This window comes from Sinocyclocheilus anshuiensis, unplaced genomic scaffold (assembly GCF_001515605.1).
Source record: "Sinocyclocheilus anshuiensis isolate Anshui unplaced genomic scaffold, SAMN03320099.WGS_v1.1 scaffold869, whole genome shotgun sequence".
Lineage (NCBI taxonomy): Eukaryota > Metazoa > Chordata > Actinopteri > Cypriniformes > Cyprinidae > Sinocyclocheilus > Sinocyclocheilus anshuiensis.
In genome coordinates, this window is record NW_015558630.1 from 844,138 (window position 1) to 860,153 (window position 16,016).

A 16,016-nucleotide genomic window follows, 5' to 3' on the forward strand; every position below is an offset into this window, starting at 1 on the left:
CTCTTTTGGAAGGCCAAACAAAGTAGTTTCGCTTTCACAACGAAACACACAGCGCCTTCACGACATGGCGGTGGCAACAACAATGCTACAGCGAGAATAAAAGTTACGCCTTCTTTTTTTGCGGGAACATTTGGGCGGTGTTATGCAAATCTTCCCACATCGTGACGTAGACATGGGGGGGCTTGTTTATAAATGCAGCTTTGGGGAACATAAGAGACTTCTTTCAAAACAACAACAAAAAAAAATCTTACAGATCCCAAACTTTAGAATGGAAGTATACCAGACCTTATATTAGACCTGCTAAAGTTTCTTTGACATACAAAATATATATTTTTTTGCCTAAAATTGCTTATTTTTCTACACATCTCTCAGTCGCTGACATCTGATGGGATCTAAATATTTGGTCACAGGACAATACATTGAGCTTACTAGCAGTGTACTAGCCATAGACGGAGGGTGAACCAACTCCAGGGAAAGGCTAAAAGCAGCCAAATGTATTAAACATCATAAGCCCGTCTTTTTTAGGCAAGAACCAGACATGGCTAAAAATTTTTTTGAATGAGACTGAATTTGTATCGAACGTGATTACAATTTAATAAAGACGTTAGAAATTGATAATTATATAACGTTTCCTTTCCACGGTTATTCAAACAGCGAATAAATTATATATAGAAAGTGACATTATCACTAACATTGATCTATCGTAAGTTTAAGCACTCTCAAAAAAAACAAAACTATCGTTATAATCACTGAAGCTGTATACACTGTGAAATGAATCTCTTACTTACATTGTACGTACATCTGCGCTTTGTTGTTTATGATGAGAGAATTGAAGATGATGAGAGTCATTGAACGCGCGTGCACTCAACAAAACTGATGAGTTTGAATGATGACTCATCTGAACGCTTCTGATTGGCCATTGCATTCCTAAGCTCAACAGAATTGTGTGTGATTGGTTAAAATTCGCAACACTGTAAAAACGCCTAAAATGAAATACGGTGCAACATGAGCAGATTTTAATTTAATTCCGCAATCGACACTGTCTATTCATATTTACTTTGTTTGCAACAGACGTAATAGATTTAATTTATTTGTGCAGGGAAATTTTTGTCCAATTTAGTGCCATTTTTGCCCCAAGTCCCCGTGGCCAGGGGAAAGCCTTACACAGGCTCCGCCTATGTTACTAGCTTAAGGGGATGACACAGCTTACCCAAGAACATCTTATTTCTCCATGCCCTTTATTATTACAAATAGAACTGAAAATGAATGCTACACAGCAGTGCTCTAGCCATGCCTGTACCTCAAGCCTCTTGAAGAGGTGATCAGCACTTTTTAGATAACAGTTCCACTTACTATGCAATTAAGATAAAATAACATATCTAGTTAGTCGTTTTAGTCACCTTAACCCCAAATTATTCCATGTCACTCAAAAAAGGAGGCAGACAAAAGCAGACATTAAAACAAAAGTTTGCTGACTCTGGTCCTCAGATAATCATCACTTTCATCCCTCCTGTGGGTTTCTCTGGCTTTGATGCTATCGTGTCTATCTCCACTTTGGCAGTACAAGGAGTGAACAGCTTGTATTACAAACTGAATCAATAAGAAGGGAGAAGATCAGTTTCAGAATGATTCAGAGAGTTCCACCTCTCTGATGACAGCCATTTGACATCTCTCCAAGAAAAAGGCGATAACAGGGACGTATCTACAGGATGAAAAGACATTGAAGCCTTAGCAAAGAAACAAAAACAAGGGATCTTCTACATAAAAAAATAAAACATTTCAGCTTTCAGTTTAAAAGTTTGAAAGCACTTTGACATATAAACTATTGAATATATAATATACTGAAAACAATTGGTGTGGGATATACTTTGCAATTATTTTTAAGTGAAAACTGCACTGAATTCAACTCCCCAAGGGGAAACACTGAATTAAACACTGAATTAAACATGACATTTTGAAGTAGAAAGTCTGAAATAGTATTTTCTTAATACAGTAATCTTTGTTGAAAGATCTTTGAAAAAAAACAAATTGACAGGTTTGGCAAAATGTTAGTTTTAGGCCCTGCGTACAACTACATGTGACCTACACATTTTTTGTGTTCAAGTATATTTAAAGATTTTATTCAGACATTACTTTGACATTCAGAATATTTTAAACATTTCTTTGTGCAGCTGAATGAATGAGTAAATGCCTTCTTTACTGAAGTACATCTTTCCCTCTCTTTCCATTTCTCTCTTTGTAGCTCACCTGGCTATTGACTTTCTAAGCTCTCTTTGCTCACCACCTCTTTGCACTAGAATGGCCTGCAGCAAGGACTCACTCCAGAAGACTTAATTTTGTTTTGTACTCATGACTTTTTTTGTGCTGCACGGCAAACTATAATCGTCTCGAGCTCACGCTGAAGCTTTCAAACAGCCGCCGTTCATCTTCCTGTTTACAGGGGAATGGTCTCGCGCCTTATCTTTAATCACTTTCTGGCTGAGGAGGGCAAGGTCGCATGGGACCTTATGACAAACTATCTCCCTGAGCAATCCTCTTTGTGTCCTCGCTAAAATTAGAAAGCAATACGCAGTTTGTTTCAATTATAGATTCAAATCTAAAGTGGCGTCTTTTATTATGCAGTGCCTGTTTAATTTGAAGAGGGGATGGAAATGGTCTTGGGAGATAGAGAGGTGTGTGTGGTAATGTCTGGATAATAGAGACAGAAGACAGAGCAATGGCACAGGAACACTGGGTTCAGATGGCATGTACAAGCCTGATTTCATTAAGCAGATACCTTGATATCAGAATATGAGGAATCTGTCCCCATGAGAAGACATTTTTTTTTAAAAATATATTACTTGTACAGCACCTTCCATGCATAAAATGTGTTTTAGAGAACAGAGGATAAAAAGAGAGAAAAAGAAAGAAAAAAAAAGAGAAGTATCAAATCTAAAGATAACAATTATTTTTTTTAAATATTTGAAAAATATGCAAAATATTTTCATATGTAATCAAAATAACAAAATATTTAAACCCTAATTTAAATGATCCATAATAAAAATAAAAATTATTATCATTTTTAATATTATATTTATTATATTTTTATTTATCAGGTGTAAGCAAAGTACATTTTCAAAATGAAAAAGGTGTTGGTATTTATCGGTTTCATTCATTTTATTAAAAAGATAAAAAATATTTATTTAAAAACTTAGTTTTGATCAAATAAATAAATAGATATGTAAACACTATTACTTCAAATCATGTATAAAAATAAATAATAATAATTATTTTAATTATTTAATAAGCAATTATTATTTTTTATAAATTTATCAGATGTAAAAAAGCAGATTTTCTAGGTATTTATCTGTTTCATCCATTTTTTTTTTAATATAAAAATGTTTTATAATATTAAATGTAATCATATTAATAACTAAATATTAAATGCTATTACTTGAAATTATGTATAATAATAATTATTATTATCATTATTATTTTCAAAAGTATTATTTATTAGAAATTATTTGCAATACAATGTAGGGTATTGATCAGTTTCATTCATTTTATTATTTCTCTTAAAATGTTATTTTTTTCCAATTAAAACGTCATTGTATGAAAGTACTGCACTGATTTTGTACATTTACGAAAAGTGCTTCAAAACATTGCTGACCAAATCACTTCTGTGATTGGTGCAATAAAGAGGAGAATTTTTGTTGAGATGCAGCCTAAATGCTACTGCTATTGATATGCAAACTTGTCCATTCTCCTTGTTTGTTACTTTTATTTATCACGCCTCAAGAGGAAATGAATTGGAGTAAAGTGAAACTCGATTCACGTTTCAATACACTACCGTGGCCAGGAGATTGGACTCGCATCATCTACCCAAGGAGCGCTTTAATACGGCTCCCATAGCTTTGGCCCTTTTAACTACGGCTGCCGCGCATTTCAATAAATCAAGGCCGCCGTCTCTTAGGGATAGCGGCGTCTGCCCACGCGTAATATCCTGGTCCCACGTGGCTCGTCAGCACCTTCTGAAACATATCAGTCCTCTGCACCACAGCCGTCTGTCGGCCGCCTCCAACCTCCATATAATTGGATTCTAAACACAACTCTGGAGAAATATTAGTCTTTATTGTGGTAGTGCAGCAACTCCCGTTGCTGACAGTATTTTTTCTGTCTCAGTGGATCGTGCGGTTAGCCCCTGAACTATCTGCCAGCTCTCATGTAGAAGAAAATGTACAGCGTTTAGTTTATGCTGGGCGTACTTTAGCACTTAATTTTTGTGTTTTCTAAATGCTGATTGTTGTGCATACACAGTGAAAGTCAGCAAATGTGTTTTTGTTTAAACCTGTTCCTTTTAGATTGAAGCTAAAATCTGGTTACGTGGTAATTAGATGCTCCAGTCCAAAACTGCTAAGCCTCTGTTAACTCTACACTTCATTCATGAGGAAGCAATTAATATGCAAAAATATCCATTAGTTGTTCCCATTGTGGACAATTACGAGGGTTCCAGTGCGGCGGCTTAATTAAATCCACAAAAAATCATGTTGTTTCCGTGAGGTACATCACAACGTTGCAGTAATTTGTTTGTTTCTCGACATGTCCTCCCAGCAACAACACAGCAAGAGATGCTAGCTGCTGTGCACAGCAGATGCATGGTGACAGATAACAATCCCCGGAATTGGCCACATACGTGTCTTAGATTCAGTGTTTTACAACTTAAAAACAGGAGCATCAATACTTATCAAGACCAGCCATCTGCATCCACTGGACTAAATAAGAATTTGTGCATTCAGTAGTGATTAATCTCGAAATCACATTAAGCAGTTCTTTTAAATTGCATTATATGGATAGTTTACATAAGAAAAAAAAATAAAAGCACCATAAAATATCATACAAATATCATAAAAGTAGTCTGTATTAGACCAAGACCTCTGAAGCCATAAAAGGGTTTGTCTGACAAACAAACTGATATTTAAGCCATATTTCACTGATAATTTTCACCTCCAGTGGGCTGTTAACTCCTGCAACCGTATCACTGAGCCAGTGAGTTGAACTTAATAATAAACGATAATAAATGATTCACACTGGTTTTGTTAACTGGACAAAGCGATCCATTGAAAAGAACTGAATCAAAACAATGATTTTTTTTTTTTTTCATGAATCAGCAATCACCAATGTTCTTTTTGTAATTTTATTTGAGTGAAAAATGACTCAATTTTTAGCCTTTTCTTCACAGAAAGCATTCATATGGCTTGTAAGACTTAGAATATAAGTACATAGCACCATAAAAGTAGCAATTATGATACTTTTATGGAGCTTTTTTTTGTCATTTGTGATCTTAACAGCCCCAGTCCTAATTCATTTTCATGATATTGAAAAGAGTATTCAGGATATTTGTCAAAGAAATTATTCTTCTGTGTTTCACACAGGAATTAAAAAAGTGTGGAACAATTTTCATATTTGAGAGAACTACTTCTTTAAAATATTAAAATACACAGTCAATTTTAAAAATTGCTTCAAATGCACCTGATGTGTCCAATTCAGTTGCTCTTAGTTCTTATAGTTTTAAACACTTTTATCGTTAACCTTTACAACATCTTTAAAACAGGTACATCATCAAGTCCCGTCTTACTCCATTATGATCTTATACACAGTATCAGCTGAAACATTAATAAAATCAACACTACCGTAATATGCATTATCCATCCTAATGCCCAGCACATTAAATCATTCTGTCAGGGATCCTGTTTAAAGCAAATAGATCACTTATGACAACATGGCTGAAAGTGGGCTAATTCGAAGAGAAAATCCTTTGCTGTGTCTCACTAAGGGTTTGATCCCCTCTGGCACACAGTTCTTTAATGTACTACATTTCAGCAGTACAGCAAAGGAAAAGGATTTGATGATTTTGGGATGGAACGACCATAAATGCCCAAAATCCCTCCTATTAGAGGCCAAAGGATGTATGAGACCAAATGTAGTCCCTCAGCTTTCTGCAGACATGAAATGAAATTGCTGCCCTGAAATACATATCATCATCCCACCCCTCTGATATGAAAATATGTGCAGCTCAATTAACCTACCTTACATGAATGATTCAGACGCCCAGAGGAAAACACACCCCTCATGTGTGAGGTTTATCACCAATCCAGCCTGGCGAATAATCTCGGATACATTAATGAAATAAAGATAGACCTCGAAGTAAAGAAAAAGTAAATTTTACAAATGTCTTCCGCATTAAACCTGACTACATCCTAGCTGGGGATTCTTTTGAACATGATCAGATATTAAACTCCTTAATTTTCTTTAATTTTTATTAAAAAAACAACATGTTTTGTGCTTCTAATCTTCTAAAGCTAACTGTCTTAACATGCTGAGTAGTTTGTCTGTCAGCATAAGCCAAGAAATCACGCTTAGCTATATCTTTTCGGTTTCTGCACCTTTCCTAAACATGATTAAAACAAGAAAAACCCTTCCTTGTGATCTGTCTCTCAAGACTTCTCTTCCAGACGGATTTCTTTGAAGAACAGCAGAGCGTACTTAAGCAAACCTCGAAAGAGTTCAACGCTGAGATCCGCACAAGCCTGGCTTCTCTACGTCTCTACAGCCCTGGTCTTAATTAAGCCGAATAAAATGCATAGACCTTGTTCCAGTTCGATGCAAATACAAATGGCTTAAAAATAGATCTCGTGTCCCAACACATGTAGGGGATTGCAGTTTACAATTATATTCCTTCCCCAACTGTAACAGACCACTTGTTTACCAATCCTGTTTGCACAAATGAAGATGAGAAAGCAAACATGACCAGCAGCCTGTTGACCTACTAGACTGATCGGAATTAAAGAGAGTCCTCCTGCTAATTTCACTCAAGTACCTACAATCCTCCATTCATCCTCAAGGTTGTGAGCGAGGGCTGTATTTGCTCTTAATTCTCATTTCAAACTCATCACTTGACATCTTACCACCAATTTTCGGTTAATATACAAACCATTTCAATAATGCTTTTACCTATTTTGTTATCGACGTGACAAAGAAAAATTAAAATGTAAAAAAATTCTAACGCAAAAAGCGTCAGTCTTAACAGCGGAATAGTGACTAAAATGAAAGCCTGAATCTAAAGATGGGCCAATGAGCGTGGGACGAGGATTTAAAAAAATGAATACATAAATAAACACGTTAGAAACAACAGTGGGTGTATCATTATCTATTTCCAAAAGCTTCATTCCAGTCATGTTAAGTGAGGCCAACAAAATGACTCACTCTAATACCATCACACGTCTTTCACCCTTTCGTACACAATATGTGACTGTGACTGGTTCATTAGATCAGATAACAATCTATGGTTGTGTTTTCTCGAACATCTATTAGCCTCATAAGCCAAACAAGACCCACAGCAGTGCTGTTTTCCAGAGTGCGTCACAGAGAATAGTTTTATTCTCAAGCGTGGCTCCGCTCCAGGCAGATGCATGCTCTCTTGTTACTGCAGCGTTTGCATGTGTTTTGCCTGTTTGTGCTCAGATTGTAATGCGGTCTGATGCTTCACTGAGCATCTACGGTTTCCAGCTAAAGTCAGACATGGTCAACTAAATGGAAATTTCCATCTCCATGGTTCGCTGTGGACTGGGACACCACTTTTAGCACTGTTAGATATGCCGACATCCTGCCAACAATGCCAAAAATGCTAGATCGAGTCTGGAATATCAGATCCAACCCCGGATAGCAGATCCTGTCAGAAAATATCCGCTTTGTTTTTTTTGAGTTTGAGTTTTGTCTGGTACCCAATATCAGAGTTTAATGCATTTTGTGTAGTACCCAAAACTGTATTAACAGTCTTCTATCAGCCCAAGATGCAGACAGAGGATGCCAGGGAAGAGCAGAGGTTTATTCTAGAGTTTATAATCTTAGTTGTGTCTGTTTTACTGCTCAGTCAAGCTTTGTCTGACCGGCACAAATCCAGCAAGTGTTATTACACCAAAGCAAAAGCAATGAAAATGTAGTGCTTCACATCATTGTCCAATGATGTAAAAAAAAGGCTTACTCATGAAGACGGATATCCCTTGAAACCACACAATAAGATTGAAAAACAATGAAAAAATATATTAAATGACGGATCAATGAATGAATCAATGAAACGATTATATAAATGCAAAATGCTTTTTTGATGCTGTTTGCTTTCAAACAACATGTGGAACCACTGTCTGATTGAATCAAGGTCAGCCAAAGAGTTTTTCTTTTCTTTTCTTTTCTTTATTATAAATTATTGTATGATTAAATTGAATAATTAAATGATTAAATGCTAAAATATTATGAATGAATGAATGAATATAAAAGAAAAAACAATAAAGCACAACACAAATGGTTGGTTGCTCTCTTGCAGCAACACACAAGTTGCTACAAAGAATGCTTAGATCCTTCAGCAGCCTCAGGCATCTGTGGGAGATTCTTGAAGACCACAGGTCTGATTTTGGGGTGGAAGAAGCTTGTGTTTTGGGTGTATGCTTTTTCCATACAGAGAAACAAGTACAGAGATCCTTGATTCTTGTTACCTGAAGGTAGAAAAGAGCTGTTATCTGACATCTTTCACTGATCTGCTGACAGTAAAAGCACAATGCGCATGACAAATAACGCTGACAGCAATGATAATACATATCATTCACATTTTCTTTCAATTACGAAGCAATTAACAACTGATTTTCCACAAATGTAATTACTTAATTAAAATGATGCATTTCAATTCAACAAATGTGCCGACTAGGAAGAGGAACTGACAGTTTCTTTATGCGGTCAACTGTGGGGGCTTTACGATTACAAATGTCTCTTGCCAAAATGTGTCTCAGACACAGAGGAGACTGATGCCTTTAATATCACTTCCACCAGCTCAATTTGTACCAGGATGCCTATGAAATGGCCAGTCTAATCACATTTCGCCAAACCACAGTGTTTTATTGGCTCCCGGTCAAACTTTATGTGGGCGGCACTCTGTTTGGTTGTCAAGAGTGTGCGAATGTGGCTTTGTTCGCCCGCTCTCATGTCTTTATCTAAAGGACGTGGAGAGTTATAAACAATTCTCTTTGGTTATGAAAAACATAAAAACAAAAACGTGTCAGAGAGGCTCTCAACCTTAATAAAATTAAGTCGTGGACACCGCTTGTGCTCGCGTCAACTGGAACAAGTTGTTTGCATACTGTTGGAAAATCATTCAGACGCACCTGGTTGAGTGACTTCTCCTAAATGAAACAAAAGCCTCTGTTTTGCATATTTATAGTTTGACATCCCACACATACACAATGTATTGTTGTTGCAATGTGTTTACCCTGTCCTCATATGTGACATATGTGACCTGGGCGCGGTCCAATCATTGTTTCTCATTTCAATCCCACAGTTAAATTTGCATCTGCAAACTCAAAGCTGAAGAAATAGGTCTAAGCTTGACAAATAAGCGCACTGGAAATCATTGGACCAAACTGAGAGCGTAATAAATTAAGGAGAACACTGTCAGCAGCACTGAGACGCTCTGCAGAATGGAAGGTGTAGCTGTGCAGAAAACCTCCCACAAATCCATTCCGGAGATTTATTTTCCATGTTGTGTTGCAACAAATTTGTGTCCTCATTTATTTGAATTGTAAATCTGGACCAGATGTTATTTGTGGTGTAGTTCCCAAATCAGAAATGATGAGGAGATGTAGGCAGACATGCGAAAGCACATGCCAGTCGCATAAACACAGCATATGTTAAAATAGCAGGGAAAAATCGGTCTTAGACCAATTTAACTTTGAACTTAATGACTTAAGCTATAATCATCATAAGGCCCATTCACTCCAAAGACGATAACAATAAAACAATAAAACTATAACAATAAAAATAAAGTTTTAAAAATAAAACAAAGTCTGAGAATAGAAGTATAAAAATATAGCTATGCAGCAATTAACAATTGATTTTCTATCCTCCTTTCACACAAAGGAAGATAACCATAACGATTATAATAAAGATAGTTTTAAAAGTCGTTCTAATTGTATGAGATTAGGGACATTCACACCACAACTATAAATCAATATATAACAATAAGATAACAGAGGAACACTATTGTTGGAATCACTTCCAGAACGATTTTTTCCAACTGATAAAAACTTTGACAGCCAATCAGAATCCACTCAACTTTAAAGAGCTCGAGTATTTAAAGCAGTAGGTGACATAACTGTTTGCGTTTATAATAAACAGACTGTCATTATCCGTTGTGTAACAGAATATTTTATAAGACAACGACTTTATTGACCATGAAGCTTGTGAAAGACTGTGCCACAGAAAAAGAAGATTTACATCCATTTATATTATGTTAGAAATGCTGGACACTAATATCTTTATTTTTATATTTATCATTCTTATTGTGAACGGGCCTTCAAACAAAACAAATGAGATGACTAACTTATAATACTAGTCTCAGCAGTTTATATAACAGGTCCCCATGAAGTCTTCATTTGATTTTGTGTTTGTATGTCTGGGGTCGTACCTGTATTGTGGGTGGAGTGCGGTGTTTTCTCGTGGTGGTGGTGGACATGGTGGTGGTGGTCTCGATAAAGGTGGTGGACATCTCTGGAGGGAGGGCCGTGGTTCTGGCTGAACCTGCGGAGGGAACCTCCCCCACCAGGCGGACGCTGCCGTTGATTTTGATGTTAGGGTTGCCCTGAGCAGCCATGTTGAGCACTTTGAGGCCGTTGTAGTAGAGACCGGATAGTTGGCCCTGAAATGGCCTCTTGCGGTCTGAACCACCAATTGTTATAGTGGCCTGGGTGTTGAATATCGTTAACCGCCGCCCTGAGGATGCAAGAAAGATCCAGAACATTTCTTGGTTATGGGTCGGTAAGAGCACAAAATATCTCGTTCAGCAACAAGATTCATGGCTCTTTTAGGCATTTAACCTACCCAACCAAAGTACAACGATTTAGATGGCTGTGCTGGATTACTATGGCTTAATTTTCTTCCGAAATGCTCAGGGTTATACTACCATGAGACACGTCGTAAACATTTGGAGGGCCAGACTATAAACCTGACCCATTATGTGTCCCTGAATGAGTCTAGCTACAAGCTCAGTACGTTTTACTATAATTGTCTCTATGAGGAGAGATCACCCATTCTATTAAAAAACAAAATGACTGGCATATGAATGCATTCTGAAATAATAGAAAGATTAACATGATAGAGCCATTCTTACCGTAAAAATGCTGAAAAATGTGTCTTGGTTATAATCACATGGTATAATGTACAAATCACTGATTCGTGGGACATAATTAAATGAATAAATAATGTACCAAATAATCATGTTGGACACATTTTGATATAGTAAAACGTATTTCACATTGTATTTAAGACAATTTTGATAAAATAAAGAAAAAATAGAAGGATTAATTTGTGCTGAGAACATTGTAGCAATCATCTCTGATTAATATTAATGCAGAAAACTAACTATTTTCAAAACTAACGACAGGTGAAACATGTTTTGTCATATGTCTCAAGAATCAGTGAAAATAATAGACAGAATATCCTGCGGTTATGAATAAAAGCTCTCCAGCATGACACAGATCATAACAATTCAGAAAAAAACGAAGTTTAAATGAGTCCAGAATTCATCACTTCATGATTATAATAAAAAAGTCTTAATTTCTTGAGTAATTCCAGTGATTATAATGAGGAGGGCTCCTGATGATATGCAATTAATGTCTGAAACAATAATCATGCTGTCGTTTTCTTCTTGGATGATACTTCCTGTGCAGCCACAAGCTGCTCTTGTGTTTCACTAAACCTTGTCTGTCCACGTTCCTTTATATCAGCCAGAAAGTCAAGAGAAATTTATGTTTGAATTAATTCGTTTTAATGTTTACATTTAAAACATTCATAAAAGGTTTACTAGGCCAATACTGAATCATTAAACAATCTATCTATTATTTAGTCTGACTTTAAGATCAACACAAAGATCAATGAGCATTGAAAAGGCAAAAGAAAAACAAATGTGATGAGTGCAACACAATATACAATATAGTTATTTATCTTATTATAAATAAATATATTTAGCTAAAGGAAAATTGTAAAGTCTATAAATATATATATAAATCAATAATAAGAATCAATGATCACTGTTAAAAATACTCCCAATTACAATTTCTGTCAATATTTTATATTTTAAGTTATTTAAACACTTTTAGAAGAGTTTAGTCATGTAAATTTATGTTTTGTTTTTTTTGAAAGCTGTTTGTGTTCATAGTCACATAGCAGTTAATTTTCTCTTTTTTTCTCCAGTAATGAAACACTATTTAAACTGCACGTCTACTCCATCTTCTCTCGTAATGAAATCAATCATCACCAGAGTTGATAAAAACATATTTAGAATAAATTTGGTTCATCTGTAAGAGATGCGTAATGAATGCCAGCAGATTAGTTGCCTGCGGTCAATCCATCAAAAGATGATAGCATACACTCTTTCATGCTTCACATTCTTATAATTATATACACATTTATCTGCTCATTGCTAATGATGCCGGTCAATATTAAAAAATTTTCACACAGAAAACCACATCAATAGTCATAATCATTCAGCACCATTGACAAACAAGAACTAGACAGCAGCTGCTTGTTTTCCAAAGCCTTCTGTTTTCCAGAAATTATATAATTGTGAAATCATGTTTGATAAATGAACTGGTACCAATGGGACGCAAAAGCGAGTCGTGGGCCTCCAATCATGAGATGTGTCTGGGGATGTTTGTTTTAATGGCAAGCCCAAAGAGCTGTGCTGATATTCTATGTGACTGTGGGCTCATGGAGACGCAGCAGGAAGCTGATCAGAGGGGGTTCTGAATGTCATTTGAGGACAGGGGGCCACAGCGACGTGCTGTTTCAACAATGACTTCGAGTGTTAAGGGGGGCACGACACTGCAGGATGTTATGTGAGCCAAATTTCAGGACTCCAAGGAGTGGTGTACCAGGGGGCCAGCCTAAAGGGAGACTGCATCATTGGCAGAGCTGTCTTCAGACAGCAGGAAGTGCAACCAATACCCTCAAAACCCGGGAATTCGAGTCACACACGTCTGAGGCCCAACCGCTCGGAGGTAGCCTCTGAGAAGAACGCTAACTAACAAAACAAAACAAAAGTTTTAGATTTGTTTCACAAAAGGGAAGGATGAGTTCTGAGACAACTCTTCTAACAACTGTATCTTCTTTTGTGTTACGCAGAAAGTCACACAGGGTTGGAACAACGAGTAAATTATTGCTGCATGATATGTCGGAATAAAATATATTATGATATGACTTATTGCGATAGTCACCGTAAAGGCTGTGATTCAGTTGAATAAATATATAACTACCCTTTCAGAGTGAAGACAAATATATGTCATGCATTTGCTGGCAATCCATCCCCCCCCCCAAAAAAAGCCTGACGTTTTAATGTTTATAGAAAAAAGAAAGAAATTAATACATAAATACCAGTACTGTAATAGTACAGTGTACTATACAGAGTTACTATAGTTAACTAAAATGTCAAATGAAATGAAAACTAAAACCATAAAAAAATAAAATAAAATAAAAATGAAAATAAAAGTTGAATGAAAATCAAAAATGGAAAAAAAAATCACTTGATGTACTAAAATAAAAATAAAAAAATACTTAAAATGAAAAATAAAGCAACAAAATTAATAAAACCCAACAGTTAAAAAGAAAACAGAAAATATAAAAAATAAAACGTTTTTTTTTTTTCTTTAAACTAACTGATATTTTTAACTTTATGGTTCACTTTATGGTTACTGAAAAATGTTGCGTAAAGTGTGTACCCAAGTGTGAACCCAAGTTTTTCTTATCATTTAGTGCTACAAAGATGGTTCACATGGAAAGAAGTCATCAAAATAAAAATTAATTTTTATTTTTTTTATTATTATTTTTATTTTCTCTGCAGATGCACTCCCCAACAAAATCACCCAATCATTCTAGAATGATTTATTCTTTCCATATAGCTATTCAAGTCATCTGGTGGAAATTTCTGTATTTTTTATACTGCAATATATATTGCAGAATAAAAATGATTGAAATGTCAGTTTTTTCCAGTACTGTGCAGCCCTAGAATAAATGACAGAATTTGCATTTTTAGCTGAACTATCCCTTTAACGGGGCACTAGCGGAGTAACCCTAGGTAAAACCACCCATGTGATCTAACCTGCAATCCTTGTGTTACAAGTACAGACACTTAACCATGTGGCAGCACTGCAGACAGATGTTGCAGGTGGCTAGCAAGGGACCCTAGTACTGGACGTGTGGGAGGACAGTAGGACAAGAAGAGAGCAGATGGAGAGAACGAATGGGATGCTTATTATCAGCGGAAAGAGGGAGTAGAGCCAGCTGAGGCCATGACCTCTCTCAAATTCACAAGTACCACACACATAGTTTTATGCCCCATTCCCTCCTATTATATTCCCAAGTCCCAAATTCAGTTTTACCCTGGTAAAGAATGTGTTGTGGTTTAAATAGATCCTCAAGAGAGGCAATGTCAACTGCTATCATTCTAAGCTCTGCTAAGGTGTTAGTGGTGGCACTACAGGGTAGTCTGATGGTGGAAACTCATTACAGCTGGGCTCATACAGGGCTCTGGCTGTTTTATAGACATCACAACACAGAATCATACAAATAAACATCATATACAGACAATTTAAAGGAATATTTCATCCAAAAATTACAATTCTGTCATTGTGTACTCACCTGCATGTTGTCACCTGCAAATGTAAACAAAAAATGAAATGAAAACCAAAAATATGACCATTTCAAATCAGCTTTTATTTTATAAGTACTATAATAGTATGTAAAATAATAGTAAAATAAAACTGCAATATTGTAATTACCATGATTACGATATTCCAACTTGTAAAAAGCGTTCACGTACTCGTAGAACTTGTAATTACAACTTACAAGTGACAACTTACACTGAGCGCTACAACTTTTACCACTACCACCTGACCACCTCAGATTTATTAGGCACTATGTTTAGGCATTGATAGTGCAATAGTTCTGAGTCCAAGGGTGTGAACAGCTCCAAGTAGAACGTCACGTGTTTCGAAATCCAAAAAAAACAACAACAAAAAAACACAATATATTTTAAAATCTCTTCTGTGGAGCGCAGAAGAAATAAACAGAAGAGTTGAGCTATGGCATATGAGGTTCAAGCTCAGCCTGAAATGTGCCCCAATTCTGTTTTCTTCTCTTCTTTACATGCCTATCTGAGAATTACATAACCCAAATGATTTTATATTGAAAACCAAAAATGTAAAATATTTTGGGGAGCTTTGTTGTAGTTTTTTTCGGGACAATGGGGTTAGGGATGGAAGACTGGCTGGTTCACAGACATTTGTGGATTTGTGCTGCTTTGATCCAGCAGTACAGAGGGTATGACACCTTTTCTCACTCCTGAGAACATGAAAGGCTCTTTGAAAATGAAACAGCACTAGGAGGTGTTAACATTGCACAGGATCACACACTGCGGGGGAGTTTTCCTCCTACTGTGATTAAGTTTCACAAACACATACAAGAATGTGAGATATCTGTGCATTTTAATTCCCTTTAATTCTAAATTAGAGGAACCCTTAATGGCTCTGCGGTAACATGAGTGCATGCCAACGAAACCCTAGACTGCTGCCACATTTAAAATGCATGAGATATTTCATAGAAATTGTTATATTTTTGTATAATTAGACTTGATAAGTGCGGCTTTCTCTCTCTGAGGAAAAGGCTGCTAATAACAACAACTCAAAATAATTAATGAGAACAACCGTGTGACTGTGAACATTCTCCCTTTGTAACCCAGCCGTGTTGTGTGCAGTTGTTCTCGCCACCGAGTGATAAATTGCTACGGGACGCCATTGCCGTCTCGCTGAAAACAAATATAGCTTATTGCGTGAAACTGTCGGCCTTGCCAAGTACTGTTTGAGCCACCAAAAAAATCTCCTCATAAACACTATTGTGTTGTGTTTCACAATGACAAATTATTGCTATTTTGTCTTTTTTTT

At 36.2% G+C, this 16,016-nt stretch overlaps 1 protein-coding gene across 1 annotated transcript in view; it reads right to left on the reverse strand.

Moving 5' to 3' along the window:
• Positions 1-16,016, reverse strand: part of nrxn3a (neurexin 3a) — a 320,711-nt gene that overhangs the window by 22,022 nt on the left and 282,673 nt on the right. The window contains exon 22 of the mRNA XM_016476816.1: positions 10,490-10,802. Within this exon, the coding sequence (XP_016332302.1) occupies positions 10,490-10,802 (313 nt within the window). The remainder of the gene's footprint in view (positions 1-10,489; positions 10,803-16,016) is intronic.